This window comes from Corvus moneduloides, chromosome 1 (genome assembly GCF_009650955.1).
Source record: "Corvus moneduloides isolate bCorMon1 chromosome 1, bCorMon1.pri, whole genome shotgun sequence".
Taxonomy (NCBI): domain Eukaryota; kingdom Metazoa; phylum Chordata; class Aves; order Passeriformes; family Corvidae; genus Corvus; species Corvus moneduloides.
Genome location: NC_045476.1, coordinates 38,213,308 through 38,236,984, shown reverse-complemented (window position 1 = coordinate 38,236,984; position 23,677 = coordinate 38,213,308). Strand labels below are relative to the sequence as shown.

General features: G+C 42.9%; 1 protein-coding gene across 1 annotated transcript; it reads right to left on the bottom strand.

Annotated features, from left to right (window-relative positions):
• Positions 1-1,034: 1,034 nt before the first annotated feature.
• On the bottom strand, positions 1,035-11,353 carry LOC116442850 (C-C chemokine receptor type 1-like). The gene is made up of 3 exons (XM_032106412.1): positions 11,270-11,353; positions 4,767-4,930; positions 1,035-4,121 (listed from the first exon to the last, which is right to left on the bottom strand). The coding sequence occupies exon 3, from the start codon at positions 4,108-4,110 to the stop codon at positions 3,040-3,042; it is 1,071 nt and encodes a 356-aa protein (XP_031962303.1). The 5' UTR covers positions 4,111-4,121; positions 4,767-4,930; positions 11,270-11,353; the 3' UTR covers positions 1,035-3,039.
• Between the last annotated feature and the right edge of the window lie 12,324 nt (positions 11,354-23,677).

Genomic DNA, 23,677 nt, shown 5'->3' with positions numbered 1-23,677 from the left:
GCTCAATGTTTTTCCCCTGCAGACCTTGAGTTACAGAATATTTGTCTCCTGTATGTAAAATTTCTACCACTTCTCTGCTGAGGCGACTTGTGTTCTCTTTTCATGGCGACTGTGCATCTTGTTAAATCTTCCCCAAGAGTATCTCCATCCCACTGTGACCAGACTGCCTGAAATCCTGCTAGCCTGATTTGAGGCTAGCTGGCCTGTAGCTATACCATGGTGCAGCCACAACAGACTGATAAAGACTCAAAAACTGCCACAAAACTGTCTAGAGCCCTGCATGTCTCAGTGCAAAGCTGCAATGAAGAACTAAGGATTATCTTGATTATCCTGCTTGGGCACATAACAATAGGATAATGTTTAAGTTTAGTTTATTTGTGTTCCTGCAGCACAACATAGAAAATCAAAATCAGAAACAAAAGAGAGTGGTTATAGAATTTAGCCTATCCCATGGTGGACAGACGAGAAGAGTGTGCAGGGGAGAGAAGGAGCTGTGGATCATAGGCTGAAAAAAGGAATGGGCACAATGGAGCAGGGAGAACGACATGGTGAAGCAGAAGCACATTTCCATATTGAACTTTGAGGGCTTACACATAAAACTTGGGACACCAGGCACACTGCTTGGCTTGCACCACTCTGTATGGTGCAAGGAGATCTGAAATTTGCTGCAGAAAGTCTATGGAGGATCCTGTTTTTATCCCAATATTAATACAGTGATATATTTTATTGCCCTCTTTTATTCCCTCTCTTTCCCTATTTATAACACACACAACCCTGTTTCTCCAAATCTCACTCATTTAAAATCTGTGGCCACAGATTTTTCCAAAGCTATTGTAGGTCACTCTTCTCAAGCTTGATGGTGGATAAAAGCTGTGCCAGCTGCAGTAGCTTCTGGACTGGACACACAGTTCTCTGTTTGCTTGGTTTGAAGTGTGGTATTGCAAGTGCCCATGGCTGTGTCTTTTTCCTATCTCCACTCTGAGAGCAGAGCTAATGCCTTTTTGCTTACAGAAGAGAACATGGGCTGCAGGGTATACACAGATTTCCAGACACTGATTTTATTAATTTCACTGCATTAACATGAAAACAGGAAGAAATTTAATTCCAGCAAGATAAGGATTTACAATAAAACACAGCAGTAGAAATATCACCATTACAGGAGGATTTGTATTGCACTGAACTAATTAATGCTCTAAAATTATAAAGGTGCTTTCACCTTGTTTCAGAAAAAGAAGTAGAAAAGAAATGAAAACTATTATTTCCAAGCAAGAAAGTTTACTGTGAGTATAGTTTTTGGTCTTTTGTTTAGTCTATCTGTGGCTGTTAACTTCAGAAGGTCGCGACCAGGTAATAATAGCTGATAGGAGAAGAACTAACAATTAATAGAAGCATTGCCCGCACATTTTAAGGCAAGAGGAGGAAGAGTATTTGCACCATCTAGATTAAGGGATCTGATGACTAAATTAAGAGCCTGGCATTTTCAGTTTCCTTCCACAGTTAAAGACACTTAATCTTCCCTGAGACTATTTAAATCCCATGTTTGCCTCTGGCTCAGGCACTTATTCTCTACTGACCAGTGTGGGACCTTGAAGAGATTTGCTGTTAACGGAGGCATCTGCATCACGTGCCTGGTGTTAAGTAGCGTGGAATTCCCTCTGGTGTCCTTACATTGCTGGAGGTTAGTTGAACTTGCCTCTCCAGATATCCATGAGCCAGTCCTTGTGTGCATGAGCAGTGCCCTTCCACGGAAATGGAGAAAAAACCAGAAGGACAGCTCCCTCGCATAAGGAGTGCTCACCTGCACCTCCTTACAGTTTGAAGTAAGAAATTGTCTGCTGTGTTCCTCCTCCCTCTTTTTTGCTAACCCCATGTCCCTAGAATTCCTCTTTCTTTTACAGGGAAACTCTTAATAGTGGACTGAATGTATGGCCATAGTACACCAGTAGGCCAATGGTCTTTTGTCTTCAATCAGCACACAGTTCTCATTGAGGCACCAGTTGGCTAGAGGCAGTCTTCTCCTGGGAAGGCAAGAAGGTATGCCTTGTCTGGAATTGGCTGCTTTTGCAGGTCCAAGACCACTGTCTTCCTAGAAGTGTATCCCAAAAGTCGGACTTGCTGTGTGTGTGAAGAGTGTGTTTTTCCCATGCAGGAGCCTAAACTGACACACCTGTGTCATGTGTTGCCATGTAAACTCTTCTTCTGCACTTGATTTACCTGTCCACAGCTAGGGAGGCCTGGTCTCAGTACTGTGGTCACAGTCTCCCGAAATCCTTCAGAGGGTCCTGATATTTTTCTCATACAGAATCTTGCATAGCAAATACCAAGGTAATTTTCATTCGGGTCCTGCAGGTCTTTGCTGAAGTGCCTTTATTGGTTTAGTGGGGTTTTTTTCTTGAAGGGATATGACTTGTCAGAAACAAGTTCATGCTTTTTAGGAGTGCATCATTGTCTTATCGTGCAGTCAGTAAACTTGGTGTGTGCAGTTACTCGAAAAATTGCACCCACAAAAATCACAATGTTGCTGATTAAAAGCACACTTTGGAAAATGTCAGCACCTGAATGGTGATATGTCAGACATAAAATTAAAAAGCAAAAATCAAAATAACTTAGTTATAACTGTTAAAGGATTATGTTTAAAAATGACTGCACTATTAGCTAAACAGGTAAATCCTTGGGTTAAGTGGTCACAGTAAGATCTTGTGAGATGACCTCTTACTCATTAGACTTTTCAGTGTTGTTTTCCTCCCCCCCGTAAATCTCAGTGGATAGATTTTTATTAAAAAGCACAATCATAATTGTCTGGGTCCTATTTAAATCTTGATGTGACACAGCTATGCAGTTAATGCTTCCTGGAGAACTCATTGATTCTCTTAGTTTAGCAATGGAAAATTCTATAATCCCAGGCAGCAGTTAACCACAAGAATAAGGAGGTCATCCAGTTTTCAGTAGTGGTCGACATTAAGATCTCAGATAATGTCAGGCACGTCTTAAGGCAAAGCAAGTGATGCAAAATTTACCAACTAATATTCTGATGTATTTTTACAGTCCAGTAGAGACATCGTGCTCTGCAGTGGATTGTGTGAATGTGGAACTGACTCTTTCCAATTTTTCACGGTAAAGACTTGGACATTTTTTGCAAAGGTGAGGTGCAACATGCTTTCGGAAAAAGGTACGAAGATATGCCCTAAATTTTTCTCCAACAAATACATAGATCACAGGATTGATGCAACAGTGGATCATTGAGATTGTTTCCGTCACTTGAATTGCTTTCTCCAGTTGACCTTTGAGTTCACAATTTGGGATGAAAAGTGAATTTTGAAATGTATGCAAAAAAGAAGAAATATGGAATGGTGTCCAGAAGATGAAGTAAAAAATCATGATCACAAAAATAAGTCTGACTGCCTTCTGTTTTTTCTCATTCTTAGATCTCAATAATGTTTTTAGAATTTGTGTGTAACTGAAAATCATAATGAGCATTGGAACAATAAGTCCCAGGATATTCATCTTTAAAATAAAGGAGTACTTCCAATTTATTGTGGAATCACTTGGATAATGAGCACTGCAAGTGTAGCCTGAACTTTCCTTCTGAGTTTTGTGAAATACTACCCCAGGAACAGAAATAAGAACAGCAACAGCCCAAGTGACGACACTGGCGAGGATGCCGTAGGTGACTGTCCTGGCTTTCAAAGCAAACACCGCGTGCACTATGGCCAGGTACCTGTCCAGGGTCAAGAGGATTATGAAAAAGATGCCACTGTAGAAGCCAAGAAGGTAGACACCTGACAGAATTCGACACAGTGCCTCCCCAAAAATCCAGTCATGAACTGCGTAATAAGCCCAAAAAGGGAGAGAAAACACAAACAGCAGATCAGAAATTGCCAAGTTGAGCAGGTAGATGTCAGTCATACTCTTCAGCCTCTTGTATTTTACCAGGATAAGGACAACAAGCATGTTGCCTGTCAGGCCAAATATCACCACTAAAGAATAAAGAGGTGGCAAAAATTTTGCTGCAAAGTGCTTTTCCTCAATTCCCATGCATGGTGTCGAATCGCCATAGTCAAATTCTGTTGTCACTGCCCAGTCGGTGAAGTCTGTGGTTTCATTTGCCATGGTGTATTGGTCTGGAAAGGAGAAAAAGAAGACATTAAACTAGAGGAATCTCCAAGCTTTGCAGTGAAGAGAATGAAACATGCTGATGTTCCCTTCTGAAATGCATTTTGCTGATGAGCACAGAAGCACTACTATGTCAAGGTGTGAAAGAGAATGAAATTGCAGAGCTCCTGGGAAACCCACCCACACAGCTGTGGAGTCACACTGGTGCATGTTGGAAGTGTGTTGTGTGTCATTTCCCACGTGTAAATTATCACATGCATTTTTCCTCCTCAGCAGAGCCTGTCAGCTGCCTGGCCTAACCAGACGGAGAGGACAGATGAATTTAATGAGTTATAGGTAGTTTGGGGCTCTTGTGCTCATCAGTGGCATTCCAGAGGAGTGTAGAAAGCCAGGAAGGCAGCCTCAGGAAAGCACAGTGTCTGGCATGCAGAGCATAGTCTTGCTTCTCCTTGGGACCTGGCCACCTGCCCATCGTGCCAGTCCGTCCTGTAGCCCTTACCCACGGAGGACCAGGCACTGGTCAGGTGTAAATGGTGCATGCAAAGGCACTGTGACATGGGTGAAAAACAGCTGACTTCAAGCACTTCTTCAAATTGCTTGTGACTTCCTGGGAGCCTTAATGCCTATGGGAATCAGGACAGTACTAAACATACCTGCCTGGTGGACCTGCTGTTGTGGGTGTTGCAGAGTGGAAAGTCGGCAGTGTTGAACTGGGTTAAAATGGCAAGCACTGTGTCCTTTAGAGAGTCCGGGGCAGGTGTAGGCAGTGGAAGTGTGCTGGTTTCAGATAGCTCTGGAATGAAATCAGTGCACAGTCCTGTAGAGAGAACAGACAGATGAAGACCTTGGCAAATGATGCAAAAGATGAGAGTTGCTGTTGGGGTGGCCTCTAATACCTGTGTCTGTTGTGGTACCTTCCTGTCAGCTGGAAGACCTCCCACTGCTGTTTGGAGATATAAGGAGTTTTGTTTCCTTATTTCAGTAGTTTTTTACAGCCATTATTCAGGAGCTGCAAAGTTTAGACTGGTAGAGTGTCTTGGAGGGAGCACAAAGGCAAAAGGCAGATATGGCCATAGCTAAGAGTGTGTACTGCAGTTTTTATGTGATGTTGTTCTTCAGCCTTTCTCAGTCAGTGCTCCCAGTAAGGCAACAATGAGGAAGTGCAAGGGTTGTGCAAACTCTCTGTCCCTTATGTTTTGGATTGGACTGTTGGAGGGACTGGACTTCCCCTGCAAGAAAAAATCCGGGTGTCAGCCCCTCCAGTCTTCAAAGCCTCCCCTTTTCCCAAGTCCCTGGTAGGACTGTGAGCCAGATGCAGAAGCACAGCTTTGTGTAACTTGGTCTCTGAAAAGCTCAGGACAACTGTCTTCTCACAGACCCCCAGAGAACATGGTAGAACTCCTCTGTGTCCCATGAGAAGCTGGGCAGAGGATTTTGTGAAGATGGGTGTCACAGGGACAAAAAGTGCTCCCTGGTCACTCAGTGGGGAAGTGCAACCAATGCCTTTGATAGCCAGTCAAAGAGAGCTACTTGCTGTCTGGTTAAAGGGCTGCTCTGTCTTCCTGTGCCACCATGACTGCTTTTATCAGACACTTCATGGCAGACTGGTGGCTGCCCACGGCAGGGTGTTGGTTTTGAAATTAGCCTCTTCCTGGAAATGTCACGCCTGTTCTTAGACAAGGCTGAGACAGTGCTCCCAATGCAGAAGCGTTCAGGCAGTGCATGTGCCCCAGCTTGCTGTGTGATCTCTGAGTGCTCGTGGTTGTGCTCCTTTTCTGAATGCACTTTTTTCAATGGTGTGGTCTGCCCTGTGGGATCACAGGCATCTTTTGCAGAGACCAGGCTCTCAAAACCACCTTTTCATTCTCTCTGCACTTGAGGTCTTCAAGTCTAAATGTAACTGAAGAAACTCAGCCCATGTCTGGAGTGACTCAGAGACAGGCCCCTGCTCTGCTTTTTAGTAGATAGTCAATTTAATTATGTGTTGGGCCATTCTGAGCTGCAGCACGTGAAATTTTTGAAGTGTCTTAAGGTCATGTCAGCTTATTCAGCAGTTTGAGTAAAGGCTGATTTCCTGATATGTCATTACAGAGCATTCAGGATCCAGAAGACATAGTTTTGATTTGTATTTTTATCTTGGTGGATGAATGTATAATACAAATAAACTTCTTGAACAAATTTTGTTGTTTACACAGTAGTAAAACAATTTTCCATGTGTGTATATGCACAAGTAAATATACATATACATACACTTATATATATAATCATAGTATTGTAGAACCATAGAATCATTTAGATTGGAAAAGACCTCTAAGATCATTGAATCCAACCATTAACTTAACATTGTCAAGTCCACCACTAAACCACGTCCCTAAGCATCACATCTACACGGCTTTAAATACCTCCAGGGATGATGACTCAACCACTTCCCTGGGCAGCCTGTTCCAGAGCTTGATATCCCCTTCAGTGAAGAAATTTTTCCTAATATTTGATCTAAACCTCCCTTGGTGTACTTAGCCTTGTAGAATCTTTGTGTTTGTATAAAAAGAAAGTAACTTATTTTTTTTCTTCCAAGTTTGGAACTTATTTTGAGTTGTGAACCTGGCAGAAAATAATTGTGAGAGCAACAAAACTAAAGTTAACTGACTCCCTACAGATTTGTCTCCTTTGCTGTCCAAGTCTTATATCCTGTGAGGGGTTAACCCCAGCCAGATGAGGCAGGTAAGGCCTCATCTAGTCACCTACTCACTTCTCCACAGCAGGATCAGGGAGAGAATCAGAAGTGCTGAAGAAAGAAAAACTTGCAAATTGGGAAAAAGACAGCTGAATAAGAGAATGAAACTGAAAAAACCCACAAGAGGTAATACAAAGACAAATGCTTGCCATGTACTACCAGGCAGACAGATGCTAGCCAGTCTTTGAGCAATGCCTACTCTGGAAAAACCTCCCTCTGCCCCTAGTTTTATTCCTGAGTGTGATGTAACATGGCACAGAATATCCTTTTGGTTAGTTTGGGTCATTTGTCTCAGCTGTGGTCACAAATCTAAAAGGGCTGTGGTCACAAATCACCATAAGGGCTGCTGGGAAGAAAAGTGAGTCCATTCCAGTCAGATCAAGTTCACGTTCCCACCACCAAAATCGAGCTCTTGCCCCATAGAAGTCACACTAATCCTGGCTAGAAAGACAGCATGTGCTGTGATTTTTTTATTTACTGTCTTTGACCTGATGGGAAATGATTAAGTATTTGCATGCTCTAGAAGTCAGATCCTCCTCTTCACAACAAACACAAAATACTAAAAATATTTTTCCGAGATACGTATTGAAAAAATGCTTCTCCTTTGCACATAGGCAATATTAATCATAAATAACTCTAGAAAACTGGCCTGGCTAAAAAATTCTATTGGAAATTACTGGTTGCACTTGATTTTTGTTTTTTCTCATTTATCTGTAACCATATTTCTCATTTTAATTTTTGTGCAGAAAGAAGCATCTTCTGCAGAAGCTGTAGCCGTTGACGAGAAGTCTGGGTTTGGCTCTTAAATTATCTAGGTGTGAACTGATGCCTTAGGTTTTAATTTTTATATTTTTCAGATTCTGTACTGCTTAGTGTGTGACTCTGAAGTTTCTTGTAGCCTGCTAATTTCTGCTCTCTCGTGCTAGGTAGACATAACAAAACCTCTCTGGGCCTGCTCTTCAAGGACACCCAGACTCTCTTAGGCCCAAAAGTATAAACCAAAGACCCTCTAAGGGGGGGGAAAGCTGAGGGGAATTACATCATTAAACCAAAGCCTTAACTGGAGAATTAACCCTGCTATGCAAATGAACCAAACCTATGAAAGTGTGAAGAACTCGTGACCTGTCGTCCATCTCGGGGTCCATCTTGGCAATGGCCTCTGGCCCCCAGGGGGTACCTTTGAAGGCCTTTCAAATAAATACCTACCTTATTCCCTTACTCCTGTCTAGCCTCTGTGTCTAGGAGGTCTCTTAAGGCATCAGAACCTTCAGAAATGGGAGTGTTATAGTAAAGAAATCTCCAGGTTTATTTCTGCTCTTGAGCTGTTTAAACATAATCTGAGCAATTCTGATTTGGGAATTTGTAATTACTTATTTGATTTATTTTCCTCTTTCTTTTCTGTCCAAAATTACACACGAATATTCAGAAAGTCTTAATTATTTTCATTTGAGGTGCTTTCTCATTTTCTGGCCTGCGTGTGGCCATCAGTGCCCACTGTCCTGACCACAGCCTCGCTGTTTCTGCATGCACAGGGTAGTTTTGGTTGCTAACAGAAATTCTGAATGATTTTTGCAAAAGAGAGTGACATGTCAAGCCTAACGTAGACATACAAGAGGAGAACTTTCTAATTTATCCTGTGTTTAACCACGTAAAAGTATCTAAATATGTGAGCAGTCCAAGAAGAGGCTACTGTTATTTCCCCTTGCAGGACTGGTTATGTTCTGAGTTGCCAAAGAAGCCGGATACAGAGAGGTGTGACCAAGCCACGGGCCAAATACCAGCACCCTGGAAAAGAGTTCTTGCAAAGAACATCGAGTTACGTCTTGAATGGGAGAAAATTTGGTTTACTGAATACTTGTAACTTTGTGAGCGCAAATAAACATAATTTCATTTCTGTAAGTTTTAACAAAGCTGAGCTTATGGCAACATCAGATGTTCGTGTAATGAAGATGTAGTGCTGAACCATGTCTTTCCAGATTTCTGTGTTTCAGCTGCTTTGAGAGAAGCCTCTCTAGCTCTTGAGCATTAGCTGCTATTTACAGCATGTCACTTTAAGCTAGAAAATGTCTAGGTGCTGGTAGGACTATCAGGTATTTCCAGGTCATTCAAGCAAAGGAGCTCCTGAGTTGCTACAGCAACTTATTCAGGGATGACATTTGTCACAGCCCAATGAGTGTGCTGTGCTCTAGAGGGGATTTGGACAAAGTTTCCTCTCAGAAACCAGAACTTGTAATAACTACAAGTTACAAGAGCATCTGTGCATGAATGGAGCTGCTTATCTGAAAACTGAATGACCTCCCCAAAGTTCCCTTAACCTTTTTGCAGTCTAAGACAAGATTGAAATGTATGAGTGGGTGACACAGCGCTACTGCCCTTGCCCTCACTCTCCTCCTTTCACAAATGCCAGCAATTTGTCATCCAGAGAAAGAAATTGCTTAATGACTTGTAGTCAGCTTAAAAGTGTGTGTCAGCAGCATCTAGGGCACTCTATGACGAGAGAGAAGTGCAACATAGCACTGAGTAATACTGAAACTAAAATAACAAAAAATAATACCACATGTTCTAATAGCAGGCTTTGCAAGAGATGTACTCAAAGTTTCCTGCTAACAGCTCTACCTTTTTATCTTTGCCTTTGACTTTCTAAGAGGAGCAGAACTTCAGAGAAATCTGTACATAGACACCTGCATTTGCTTGGAGAGCAAGCATAGAAGTATGAACTTTTCCTGAGTTACCAGGAAAGATGAAGGAAAAGATGGAAGTGTGAACTAAATACTCTGTGTAAGACTCTGAACTGATAGTTGCCCTCAAACACACCTTTTCATGTGGTAGTGACCACAGGACTTCCTTCTAGGATTTGACTGGGGAAAGAGCCCCTTTCAAAATTAAACCTTGCCTGGGAAACCTCTTCCTCTTTTATAACAGCTGAGCATTAGAAACATTCAGAATTACTTGCCTCCTAACTGATGGGGTTTTTTTCAGCCCTGCAAGGCTTTCAAAGTAAAATATATTCTGGGCTGAAAAGAACAGGCTTAATTCTCTGTGAGGCCTCAGGATCTGATTGTTTACATTCCCCATTGAAACCAGAAAGAAGGTCTGGCAAAAATTCTGAGCTTTTCTGCAGTTTAAATAAAGTCAGCCTATGGGTCCCAAGACAAAAGAAGTAGGATGTATTCCTACCTAAACAAATTTACAGTAAAAGAATATCACAAGCACTGAAAATAAATATTCTGAGAAAGAGAACCTTGAGACAGGTATTAGACATCTTCCTCCAAATCATGAGTATATATATACGTGGCCTCTTCTCTTCTGGAGGCTAACTTCTGGGCTAGTATATCTGTTAAGGGTTTTTTGCTGTGGTGTGGTTTGGGGTTTTTTCAGTATCTGATAAAACATTGAATTCACAGTAATACAAGTACTAGTTGTAGTCACAACCATTCCAAGGATGAACTCAAGTACAAAATGGAAGGTTAATAGTTTGGAGTGAAGATTGCCAGCATATGCCATAGGGTCATGTGATGTCCTGTTATTGCTCTAAGGGTCTGCTCTCTCTACACTGAGAGGTTCAAGCCCCTGCTCTGTTGCTGTCAACTGTTGCAGGCTAATGACCATGCAATTATCCCAGGAATGCAAAAAAAGAGAGAAAGAGTCCTTAGTCTATTGTAGCTTTTTTGCTAATATACAAGTGGCAAGTCTCATTTATCCAAGCAGAGGAGCTCACCTTTCCTTGTGTGTGAGCAGAAAAATTCCAGTGTAGTACTGATGATTTTTGTTCATGTAAAACCTCATTAACAAAAATTGCAAGCCAGATCATGACTGGGTATAAAACCGATATCTCATTGAGATATAGCTGAGATATGGAGTACAGACTTTCTAATGTGGTGACTCAGAGACTTCACATTAAACAGAGGACCCATTTCCAAATATCCCTTTAAAATGTGATAATGAAACAACACTTTTAACAGATAAAATGCTTGAATAATATAGAGAAACCATGTGATACGATAGGGATGGAGAACACCTGCCAACTGCATCTGACACAGCAAGTTGTGACTTAGATATGGAGAGTTTAGGTTAAGTTTGAAGGATTTAATGTCTGACCAATTTTTATCCTTAGCAGAATGCAACTTCAAGCTATCGATCTCCTGGAACTGCTTCAAAACCCAGACCCAGTAAGTTTCTGGTACAAAAAAGATTATCATTTTCTACATCAGTTGTCCAGTTGAATTCTCTACTTTCACATTTAGCCTTATCCCCGGCTGTAAGCTAGTTACAAGACCCAGTTGTTCCCAAAGATGTTACCTCTGCTTCCATGTCAGCTCTATTGCCACTGCCATTTAGGCACATATACTCCCCACTTAGTGGATTTCTCTTATATATACACACATTTTGATGTAAAGATAAGGAAAAAAATCAGCTACTCACTGTTTCATCAAGCTGGTCTAACTGTGGGTTCTTCTCCTTCGTGAACGAACATATATCTGAAAATAGGAAACAGCACTTCCTGTGATATGTTGCAAAATGAGGGTAAGCTTCTTCTTCTCTGAAAAAGCTTGGTTTCCAGGCTGAGGTCAGAATTGGTGGATGAAGACTTTATGGCTGCCAACCCAGCCATATTCTGAACTACTCCATCTCTAGAGGGTTAAGACTGGCTGATCAAATTCAATAAAATCCCATTCTCAGGTCAATCAGTATTTCTACCTGCTCTGGAAACTTCCAATATCAATTTACTCTCTTCCAGTTTGAATCCATTCCATGCCCTTGTAAAAAGTCCCTCTTCTTTCTTGGAGGCTCCCTTCAGGTACTGGAAGGATGCAATTAGGTCACCCTGAAACCTTCTCTTCGCCAGGTTGAACAAACCCAATTTCCTCAGCCTTTTCTCACAGGAAAAGTGCTCCATCCCTCTAATTGTCTTGGTGGCCTCCTCTGGACTCTCTCCAACAGGTCCATGTCCTTCCTGTGCTGGGATCCCAGAGCTGGATGCAGCACTGCAGGTGGGGTCTCACCAGAGCAGAGCAGAGGGACAGAATCTCTCCCTTGCCCTGCTGGCCACGCTGTTTTGGACGCAGCCCAGGTTGCATTTGGCTTTCTGGCCTGCACATTGCCAGCTCATGTCCAGCCTCTCATCCATCAGCACCCCTGTCATAGGTTAGCAAGCTAAGTCTCGCAAGTGATGTTGTTCATACAGCTTCCTCTATGACCTGACAGAACCTATCAGTGGCCAGTTTGAATATGGACAATTCTTTAAGCCACTTAAAGTTGTGACCACCTCTGTGATCCACACTTAAGAATAGACGAACTCCCCCCCCAAGCTCTCTCTCGTTTCCGGCGCTGGGACAGGTGGCTGCAGGGCCTGTGTGGGGGCCAGCAGGCCCGGCTAGGCCCTGCTCGGGCCAGGCCGGGCCGGGCCACGGCCATCCTGGAGCCATGGACCTGTTCCAGCCGTGGAACCCCCCCCCACTGCCTTGCCGTGGGCAGCCGGAGCGGCTCAGCTCTCCCCCCTCTCCACTGCGATAAGAAACATTCCAGCTGCAAGGCTGAGGTGAGATTAACCCTTTTATTGCTGTGAAAAGCTGAAAACCTGAGGGAAGAGAAAGAGGAGATGCTTAAAGCTGAAATTCTGTTGTAACGCTATGATATATCAGAGTATCCCGTTGTAATTTCATGAAGATATGGGGGGTGGAGTGTTCAACTCGTGAGCAAAAGCACCTGCGCTGAGATAGGCAGATGCTGATGCAGCTGTAATTTCATGCGAAGTTGGATAGGGAGAGATGGAAGCGATGAGGACTTTTGCTCCAAATGGAAAAGGAGAAAACCTCAGTTCCTAGAGATGCTCCCAGAGATAGTCCTAAAGATGAAGCTGAAGAAGACCCTTTGCTCCCAGGGAAGGAGAAGGGCCTCTGTTCTTAGAGATGAAATGCTTCCAGAGATGGGTGAAGAGAACTTTTGTTTCTGAATGGCTCAACCTTAAAATTGTACCCCAAAAACCTTCAAGAGTGGACCCTTGAAAGCTGTTGCGGGAAAAGCTGCAAGTCAGGGGGAAGGGACTCACATGTGAGCAGAGGGACCTCTTCCTAAATGGACTGAACAAAGTTATTTGGAAGTGGGCGGCTGTCTTGTTGTGATAATGTGTTCATAGCACGAGCAAGAAGAGACTTCTCTTTCTAAACGGACTGAACAAGGTTATTATGGAAGTGGTAAACAGACTGAACATCTCAAGGGCTGTCTTTTTACATTGTCAGTGGGAGAAGGGAGGAAGGTGGGGGGAGGAGAAGAGTTCTGAAGGTGTGGTATAATTTTTTTCCCTCTTTTAGGTCTGTTAATAAACTTCTTTATATTCTTTCAAGTTTGGTGTCTGCTTTGCGTTCCTCCTAATTCTTATCTCACAGAAGATAAACGGTAATGAGTATCTTGGACCAAACCACTACAACCCCCAAGTCCTTCTCCCCAGGGCTGGTCTCGATCTGTTCATCCCCCAGCCTGTGCTGATACCAGGGGTTGCCCTAACCCAGGTGCAGCACCTTGCACTTGGTCTTGTTAAACTTCACAAGATTCTCATGGGCCCACTTCTCCAGCCTGCCTAGGTTCCTCTGGATGGCATCCTGTCCTTTGAGTGTGCCAACAGCCCCACTCAGCTTGGTGTCATCTGCAAATTTGCAGAGGGTCCACTCAATCTCTTTGTCATTAATGAAGATATTAAATAGCATTTGGTACCAGTATGGACCTCAGAGGGACACTACTTGTCACTGATGTCCACTGGGACTCTGAGCCATTGACCACTTCCCTCTGGACAGGACTGTCCAACCACTTGCTAATCTATCTAACAATTCACCCACTGAATCCATCTCTCTCCAACTTAGAGAGAAGGATGTTGTGGGGGCTGTTCGGAAGTCCAGATAAACAACACCCATAGCTCGTCCCTTACCCATTCTTGCAGTCACTCCATCACAGGAGGCCACCGGGTTGGTCAGGCAGGTGAAGATGCCCTTGATGAAGCTCTGCTGCTGTCCTGAATCACCTCCCTGTCCTCCACGCGCCCTAGCGCAGCTTCTAGGAGGATCTGTTCCATGTTCTGCCCAGGCACAGAGGTGAAGCTGACAGGTTGGCAGTCCCCAGGGTCCTCCTTTCTACTCTTTTTAAAGATGGGTAAAATGCTTCCCTTTTTCCAGTCACCGGGGATTTCACCTGACTGCCATGACTTTTCAAATATCATGGAGAGTGGCTTGGCAACTACATCAACCAATTCCCTCAGGACTCTGGGATGCATCTGACTGGGTCCCATAGATCATTATAAAACAGGACTGATGAGTAATTTTGCCACTTCTCTGCTCCCTATGGAGTCTTTTTCAATTTTATAGCAAGGCTACTTTTTTCAAATTTGCACTCTTTTGGCAGCAGCTCTTGACCATTCTCTCTAAGACTGCAGGGTGTTTTCCTGCAGTGTTCCTGAAAAGCTGTAAGACTGGCTTGTGCTACAATTACAGCTGGATTTTTTCATATCCTGAAAAATTTGTGTGGAGTTTCAATAAACCCAGGGATACATAATCTGATCAGATGTGTTATGGGGAGTATGAAAGAGACTTATCAAGCTGTTTCAGAAAGAGTGCCTAAGCAAGGCTGTAGGAAGAGGGATGTGATGGCTGAAATCACATAAGGGAGGGGGCTGTGTAGATTTTGCTGTAAGTATAGACAGCAAATCATTGAAAACTTTCACGCCTGAGCAGAAAGTGCCTTCCCTACAGCAACACAGTGGATAACAGGGAGCCACCATTCTATACCATCTCCCTCTGAGTTGCTGTCTGAATGTGAATTCTTTTTACCACTCAGGACATCTCTCCCTACTCAGTGTTCAGGCTGCTAGTTCAGAAGTCTTGTTTGCATGTTTCATCTTTTGCGAACTGCTATGCCTGGTAAAGAAATGAATTGGCTTTCAGAATCAAAAATCCTGCCTAAGCACTTCATTTTCACCGCCTCATTAAAAAGAAGGATGTCACCTGGAGGAGGGGCTTATCTCAGCTCTTAAGAGAGAAACTGGTTTGGAATCCATTGTCCAGGGTCTCCATGCGGGTGTAATCTTCTGGGAGTACCAGAGGTAATCCTTGAACTTTTCTCTCCCTGTCTTGTGAAACTGGGGCTTCCTTCTGCCTTGCTCAGGGTCTTTCTGGAGTCACCAAGCTCCCAACCAGTCCTAGGAAAGATCACAGGAGAAGTCTTCCTTGGAAGAGCTATGTGCTATTTTCATAACCTGGGGATAAGCAGCAGTTTGGCACAATGGGTTTGATGGATCCTTGTGGTGGTGAATGAGTGACTCCTGACTGCCACTGTATTCTAACTTTAGGGAAAAAGCACAGTTTTGCACATATTGTTTGAAAAGAATTCTAATTCTTTGTGCACCAGTCTGGGTGCTTAGACTGAAGACAAGTGGACAGTGTTTTCAGGCTGCCTGAGCCCAAATTGCTCTGACCTTTGCAAATCAGGAATGGTCTCTTTCCAAATTGGTAATGCAAATAATCTGAAGCTGCTTCAAAAACTTTGAGCAAGATTAAAATACAGGAGGAAAAAAACCGAATACATTCAAAGGAAAAGAAACATTTCATATTAGTAACTTAATTTTAGGCACCTGTGACTACATTTTGAATTGTAGCTGAATCAGTGCCATTTTATAGAGGATAGAGCCTGTTACAAAGGGCAGAACCCCCTGAAAGTGCCTTTTTCAGCCATGTTGGGACTCTGAAGAAATCCAGGGGAAAGAAATTGTGTTCGTTTGTCTAGAAAGCATGGCCTGTGAGAAGTGATTGGGAAAGGACTATATGATTTCTGGAGAGCTCTCTCAGACTTAATTTTTATTATTTTACTCATAGTATCTTTCCTGTTTAATAGGCTTTATAAACATTAACTAATCCATGTAACTGCCTAGGAGATAGAAGCAGAGGAAGCAGTGGGAGAAAAGCCTCCCAAAGTCAGAGACATTGCCAGGAGAAGATTTCTTGCCATATAATATTATTCTCCACCTCCATACAAAATTAGAATGAACAGTAAGAAAAGAGTACATGAACTTCACCATGCTAATCCATTGAAATTCTATCAACAGGGAAGTACTGCTTGACCAAAGGGAAGAATCAAGAATGAAGAATTTCTGCAACAAAACCATTTTACTTCATCTGGGACTTTCTACAAGTTGTCACAAGAGTACCACTAAGAGAACTAAAGCAGGGGAATCAAACCATGATGTGTTTCTATTACTCTATTAGCTGCTGAATGTAAGAGGGAACTAGCTTTTTGTGACAGTAATACAATGTTATGTGCACACTGAAGTTAGCCTGTGGGGATACACTTAATGCACTGAAATTATTTACCTTCTTTCTTGAAGGAGTATCTTTTCCCATGGAGGGAGAGGGATAGCTGGAGACAGTTCACTGATGGCAAAAATATTGGTAAAATTACCAGGCAGATTACTTACATAGAAATGACTGGTCTTCAGCTATATACCAGTAAGACCATAGCAAAGATAAGTGATGGCTTTGCAGTTCATCTCATGTTCTAGGCTTTCAATGGAAGGAGAAATTCTGGCTTCAGTCCCTGTGTCAAAGCCTGTTCAAGAATTTGAGGCAAAGCAGGACAGCATGAGGGAAGGTGCATACTGAAGGAGTGGCTTTCCCATTGCTCTGGTGTGCTTCAGCCTGCCCTTTTATGATGACATTGGATGAAGTAGATCTTTTGTGCTAAAAGAGGAATTCAATAGACATCTTAATGAGATGTCTGCTCAGACTCCTCTCGAGCACCCTCACCCACAACAGCCCTCATCAGACACTTTGCTGACTGTATTCAAGCTTACAGGGGTGGGCATGTGGCAACTTTGGTCGAGCACAAGGAGGAGAACAAAGCAGGCCTTTGCAAGGTCTGTTAGTAGGCAATTCTTTCCCAGCTCCTTCAAACTGGAAGTTGTAGGTTGTAGGAATCATCTCTCCCACCCTTAGTTGGTTGTTGGCTAGCTAATCTAAGGGCTCCCTCTCTAGTCAAGGGACAGAGGTAGGTATTTGCAGAGAATGACAAATGATTTTAAGTTTCTCCACCTTAGGCTAGAATTAATCACCCTATGGAGGGAGCTCTCTTTAATGATATAAACAGCCCAGGCAGCAAGTTCAGGGTAGACAGCCAACCTGTGTGTTGGTAAAACTGTTTCAGGTAACCTGAATGAAGTCTTCAGGGCTTTTGGTGACAATAAACGATTTATTTTGGAAAAACTTCAAGTCAAATATTGTTTTGCTGCTTTGGGGCTGAGGTGATTTTTAGCAGGTAAGCCTGATAATGCTGTCTACTTCCATTGCTGGAGAGGAATAGACCTAGAGCAGATCTAAAAACCCGTCTGGGTGGTGATGCACCCAGAGGCAGGGACAGATTTGTTATGGCACTATGCAGACTGTACTCTGCTCGTGCCCATGAAAACTGTATGTGCTACTTATCATGGCACAGAAGTAAGGCTGCAAAGCCTGTCCTCCTCTTGCCCTACATCCTCATACCCATGCGGGTGTTCTAAAACTGTGTTTTGGGAGGGGTAGGAAGAAGATATGTAAAAGTAAAACAGTTTCTGTGGACGGCTTATGCAAGCTGCCTCATCAGTTGCACAGTGTGACAGTACTTCCTTACAACTTTAGGGCGCTTCACAGAGCCTTGGAGGAGTAAGACTTGACAACAGAGATGTGCATAAACTGGGAGTCCGACATATTCTTAAGATACACTGCATTACTCACAGAAGAAGTACACAAGGACATATCAATGCAATCTGCCCTTCACGTTAACCTCTCTGTACAAACATCGTGGTGCTCAGTGCACCATCACAGTGCTTGGTTCAGCTTGCAGAAGGCACCCTCCCAGCTGAGGGACTGGTTATTTGGGGTTCTCTTTGCTGCACTTCACCATAGTGCAGGACCAGGCCCTATTTAACATTACCCAGGACCTTCTAGGATTGTAGAATTTTGCTTTTCCCTCATGATCGGGTCTCTAGTAGTCTCAGGCTGATATCTGAGTCCTTCTCAGACATTACCGTATTTGCCTTCTTACCACATTTATAAGATGAAGCAATACAATTATGTCCATTTTGCAAGCATCCACTAATTTGTGGAACCTGGTTTGTAAACTGTTTTTCTCCAAAGCAAAGTGCTATGCTGGGGCAGGGTTCTCATCTGTTGTAGCTGCTGGTTCTTGCTCTTCAGATTGAGTCTTGGAACATGAGGAACACAACAGCAGAGGGTAACTATGAAAATCTTAGTGTAAGTAGAAAGGGAAGGTGCTTAATTTGTGTGACATTAGGGTGGGTAGGATAGAATGAGCTCTAAGTGTCTAACTGCCTTGATGAAACTTGTGCCTGTCCTGTGATAAGATTGCAGATTCCAGTAGTATTTGTGGCACAGGACTTGGCATCTCTGAAATGCAAGTCTTCCCTGATTTTGCTTCCCAGGTATCCGCAGGACTGCTCAGTGAAACTGAACCCGAAAGACTCAAATGGCTCCAAATAGTCTTCAGTCTTCTCAGAGACTGGCCTCGCACTCCTGCGCACCTACCTGGGAGACCCTGCTCTATCTTTGAGAAAACTCCCCATGGAGAGTCCAGCAGCCTTAGGCCAGCTTGGCAGCCACATTACTTGGCAGCCACCAACTGACACACATAATGAATCAGATCTTAGTCATCTTCTGACAAATATTGTTCATGGGGTAGAGGCACCACTTCCTTCATAACTTCCGTAGAGAGAATAGAAGAAAACACAGGGCCTCAGATAAGTCATCAAAACTTTTTTCACAATCCACAGCAAACTAACCACTGAGTCTGTAGTACTACAGGCTTCAAACTCTTCTCCATCCTCAGCAAAAGTGGATGGCTTGGTATCCTCTTTCTCTCTTTTTTTTTTAATTTTTTTTTTTAAGGCAGTACAAATCGCTGTCTCATAATGGGAATGGAAGAGCTAGCTTACAGCTTTGTCACAAGGGAGATATTTTACACCTGCTCTGTCACTTGAATGCTTGTGGATAGGCTGTTTGAGCCACTGTGCAAAACAGTATCAGTGTTAGCAAGAATGGTAGGAAGCCAAGTCCATCTGTATTTGTGAAGCTCTCAAATCCCATTGCAGGAGTTGTTTTGCATTTAGCACATGCAAACTAGCTTGTCATTCTTCTTGGAAAGATTGTGTAAGTGTTAAGATGAAAGCAAGCTCCAAGTAAGTGATAAAAATGACTTCAGCTAAAAAGCTGTATGAGCAAGAGAATTTAAAAGAAAGCTGGTACTTCTGCTTACGTGGTACTAAGATATGCAGAGATAAAAGCTTACGTAAAGATTTGTATGAATCTTAGCAAAAAAAAATGTATTTTCATTGCCTAAAGTGCACTTGGTTTCACCTGAAATCTCAAAACCAAACTATCACTGGTGTGTTTGTTTGGGGAGTTAACTTTGTACACCAGTGCTCCGTTTTACAAGACTTCGTCAAGTCACACTATGTTTTCGATACTATTGGATATTGGAGAAGTTCACTGTCTATTACTGGTTTTCACACTGTCCAGGGACCATTTCTTGTCTCCTAGTTTTTCATATGTTAAATGCATTAAACATTAAATGCTTACACAGTGCTTACCCGTGGCACATCCAACTTCCCTCCCTCTACACATTTCACTGAAAAGACTGTCAGGGAAGTCTAAGACACCTAAGCCTGTGGTTTTTTAACCTGAAATCAGGAGTCTCTCCTGAGGTATAGCCTAACATTTTCTCTGCCTGACAAAGAAGTGTAAAAAAATTAGGGCCAAAGGCTCTGGACATCAGCCACAACCCGGAGAAGCTGTGTCAGAAAGCTGTGACATGTGAAAACAGTTTGTCAGCTAGCTCGAGAATCAGTGTGAAGGAAGAGAACAGGATGACCCACTAGGGGGAGAGACAGACTGACCAGCTGACACTGGAGTGCCCTGGGATGGATGAGAGAGGACACCTGATTATCTTCTCCAGGTCAAGAGAAGGAAAGGAGCTGCTGACAGAGAGCGCAAGCAGCTGGGCACAGAAGTCATCCAAGGGCCACCAGAATGATGAGCAGACCTCTGAGATTTTTGGGTTCTTAAAGAAAGTTAAAGTTAGGCACACTTCATATCTTAGTGGTGTTATGAGGTCATTTCAGCAGAAATTGCAAACCACAGAAAGTTTTTTGTCTCACTTCTGGGTTGATTTATTAATGCATTGGGGGTTTGCACTGAATAATGCATTTTGGTTATAACATATTTCTAATTAAGAAGAACAAAACCCACACAAGGTATGAGGCAGAAGATGGTGTGAGGTGTGTTACTCTAAGCAATATTCTGTTGCAAGGACTACAAATAGTTACCGTGTGTGGCCACAAATGAGAAATGTCATTGATTTTGGCTTACAACTATCCTTCTTTACAGCTTGAGCTCAAATAAGAGGAGGAGGTAAGACATACTTCTTACCTGGATCTTTTAACTCTGATGTCAAGCCCTAGGAAATATTATGGAAATTCCCAATAAGTACTGTGTCCTGCCTCACTGAAGTCAGTGGTGGCCCTCAAACATGTGACAGAATCTGGCTTTGAACTGATTATCATACACACACCTGTGAAATCTCAGGCTTTCAGGGTGAGGCACCTTCACTCTCTCACGCCTGTTATGGGTTTCCCCAAAGGGCTGCTGTACCTCATAAACTTGTGATGCCACAACCCAGTCTGTCTACCAAGGTGTCCAGTGCTGCCTGTTTGACCACACCTGTAGGGCAGATGTAATGCTCACGGTGTGTAGATACAAAAATGCTGCTAGCAAGGATTTTCTTGCTATTTTCTAAGTCTGTGAGAGACTTTCCTCTCTCACAGAAGAGGTAGCAGAGTTATGTAAACAACCAAGCCACCTGCAACCTTGAAAAGTCTTGTTTATGGTACAGTAGAAAAATATTTTGACAATGGATGTTTTTGGATTTTAGCCAATCACCCCCAAGGGGTGGCTGATCCTTTGTCCAATTAGACTATGAAGAAAAAAGTCTATAAAAGAGTTTGTAAAATAATTAAATGAATCAATCTTGCTGCACAATTCCTGCCTGCTGGATCTTCTCCTCCTCCTCCTCCCTATGGCTGCGGGACACAGTGATGTACCTTAGGGCCCAGACCTGCGGTAACAACGGTGGGCAGAAAGGAAACTCTTTGCACAGAAATCAAGTGATTTACTTTTAGTGTAACTGAACTTTTTAGCACCGTAATCCCACAATCGTTATTAGTCTGCATCTAAATATCTCAGACAAAAAAAAAGGAAGACAAGTGGAAAAAATAACAAAGACATTAATATTTCTGAGCAGAAACAACAACAATAAAATATGATACTACTACTACTACTAATAATAATATGTCATCCAAAACAAGAAATAGTTACATTTGTTCAGTCAGTCAGTCCCTCATGAAATGGTCCCTGTACACCTCTTGCTCTTTCCCTGCTTCTCAAGGCCTCTACTGTCATTCTCAGGCTGTATTTCTCTGTGTTGCAGCATCATGTTTGAAAGAATAGATACTTTTTACTACTATCTGTATACAAACTGTGGCTATGCTCCAAAAGGTAAGCCAAAGTAGGACAAATTAAATATAGCCATCTACTCAGAAGAACTGCTGTTACAGCTAAACCAAGTAAAAACAAAGCTTTGGGCAGGTCACAATGGGTTCTGACAAAGCCAGGCTGGCAAACGTCAGCCCTGAGGCCTTGCACACTCAGCACAAAGCCAGTGACCCGGCAATGGCCATACCAACTCCATGTTACTGGGTCACAAGGTCACAGAAGACACTTGGGAAACAGTCTCCATTTACAAGGTTACAGAAATCTCCCCCTTATCATATTCCCCTGTAACAAGAGGTAGTTTTCAGTGAATATTTCACAAGACAATACCAAGAAGATACAGTAATTTATTTCAAGAAATGTTGATAATTTTGAGCTGGAGATAGGCTAGAAGAATTCACCAGCTTCTCTTTCCCTCACCAGCCTTCCACATAGGGCAACTTCGTTCAGCCCCAGCTTTTGAGAGCCAACAACCTGACAGGTTGGTATGGAGAAGCAAAGAGGTGTGCTGTAAGGAAAGGATTATGGACAAAGGAACAGATTTATTCTCCAGCATGTTTACACTGGGAAAGAAACCAAGGTGCTAGAGACTTCTAAAAGAGAGGAAGTAGTCCTTAGGATTGGGAAGTCTGTGCTAAGGGAAGTGATCCAGAGAAAAGAAAGAGAGGCAAGGAAACTGAAAGACCAAAAATACATTAGAGTGGGTTGAAATTTCTAAGTTGGAGGGGACTAAAGCAGATCCTGGAATTAAGAGCAGTGCCCAGGCATAACTTCATGTTCCCACCTTCTGCCAAGAGATGAGATGATCTTCCACCTTATAATTCCATCTTCTACCATAAACAGCTGTTACTGATATTTTTTCTGTATTCTTTTTAGAGAACCTGTGCTTGGTTTTGTCACAAATGTTCCATCCCATCTGCAAACTTTGAGGGCTCTTCATGTCTTCCGTGCCCCTGCTGTAACAGACTATTCATATCCATGTTCCTGAACTGCTGAAAAACCTGAGGGACTCTCCAATAGCCATTCTTAAGAACATTTTGATGCACAGGTTGTAATAAGAGGAGAAATGTGTTCATATTGAGCAATTACAGGTACATCCGAGCTAGGTGCAGAACCAGCAGCCCTATGAGCTGATAGTCACAGCTCTCAGCTGCTGTTTGTCCTGAGCACAGGATGGTTTTCTGACCTCACAGGTTTGTGTCTCTGAAGCAAACTGTCTGTGTGATGATACTGTAAAGGTGCCTGGGGCTGGCAGTGATGGGTTGCCTGGAAACCACTGCCTTCAGTATCTAATGGACAGTAAAGAACACCTGGTAGGACTGTAAAGAAATTTTCCAGCTCTTTGGAGGCATATACTCATGGTGTCCCAAATTCACTTAGATTAGATGGAGTAATTTAGTATTATAAAAGGAAGTTTATTGTGATTTTTTTTCTCAAAGCTGTATCATCCTGAAGTATTGCAGGATTTCTGTTGTTGTTTCAACACATGGTTTCTATGGGTTGATTCTCACTTGTCATACTGCTTAAGCATCTTAAATGAGAGCTAATGAGAGATCTTGAAAAGGGTTAGATGAATGAAACTCCGGTACTTAGTCAGAAATCAACATCTGGTTTTCCCCCCTAGAAGTGGAAGAAGCAAGGAAGAGTAGATGTTTCCTACAGCTTCTGTGGGTTGTCTTCCTTGTCCTTCTGTCAGCTATTCCCATTAGGAAGGTATAGTCCATTAGCTAGATCACAGACCTCTACACTTGCTAGATGCCAAGGGCAAATCCAGAACAAGCCAGCACTTTTGCCGCTCTCACACCAGGTGCTTTTCCTTACAGAAGGAGGGGAGCTTCATGGAGTCAGAGAGCCAGAGCATGCACAACCTCCCAGTACTGCTCCTGAGTAGGCAGAACTTCAGTTTCAGGAACTTGTCTTCCTGTAGAATGATCTTTCAAGTTCCCATTTTTAATCTCCCAGAAGCCCTCATCAAATCAGATTTCTCATGACCCTAGCCTGGGGGGTAGGCTAAATGGAGGACATCTAAAATTCAGTCTCACACCTTCTTAAGTCTGGGCTGTCCCATGGTAAGTCAACAGAACTAAGGAACACTGTGAAAGCTCTGAACCTGTCAATCACAGGCTGGAGAAAAGCCAGAGGAATCACCAACAGCACCACAATACACATTATTATTTTTCTTTTCTAACTCTCAGTGCTCCTTTGCAGTGCTTTGCACAGTATTAGTATAATTCATTTATTTTAAAGGTCTGGG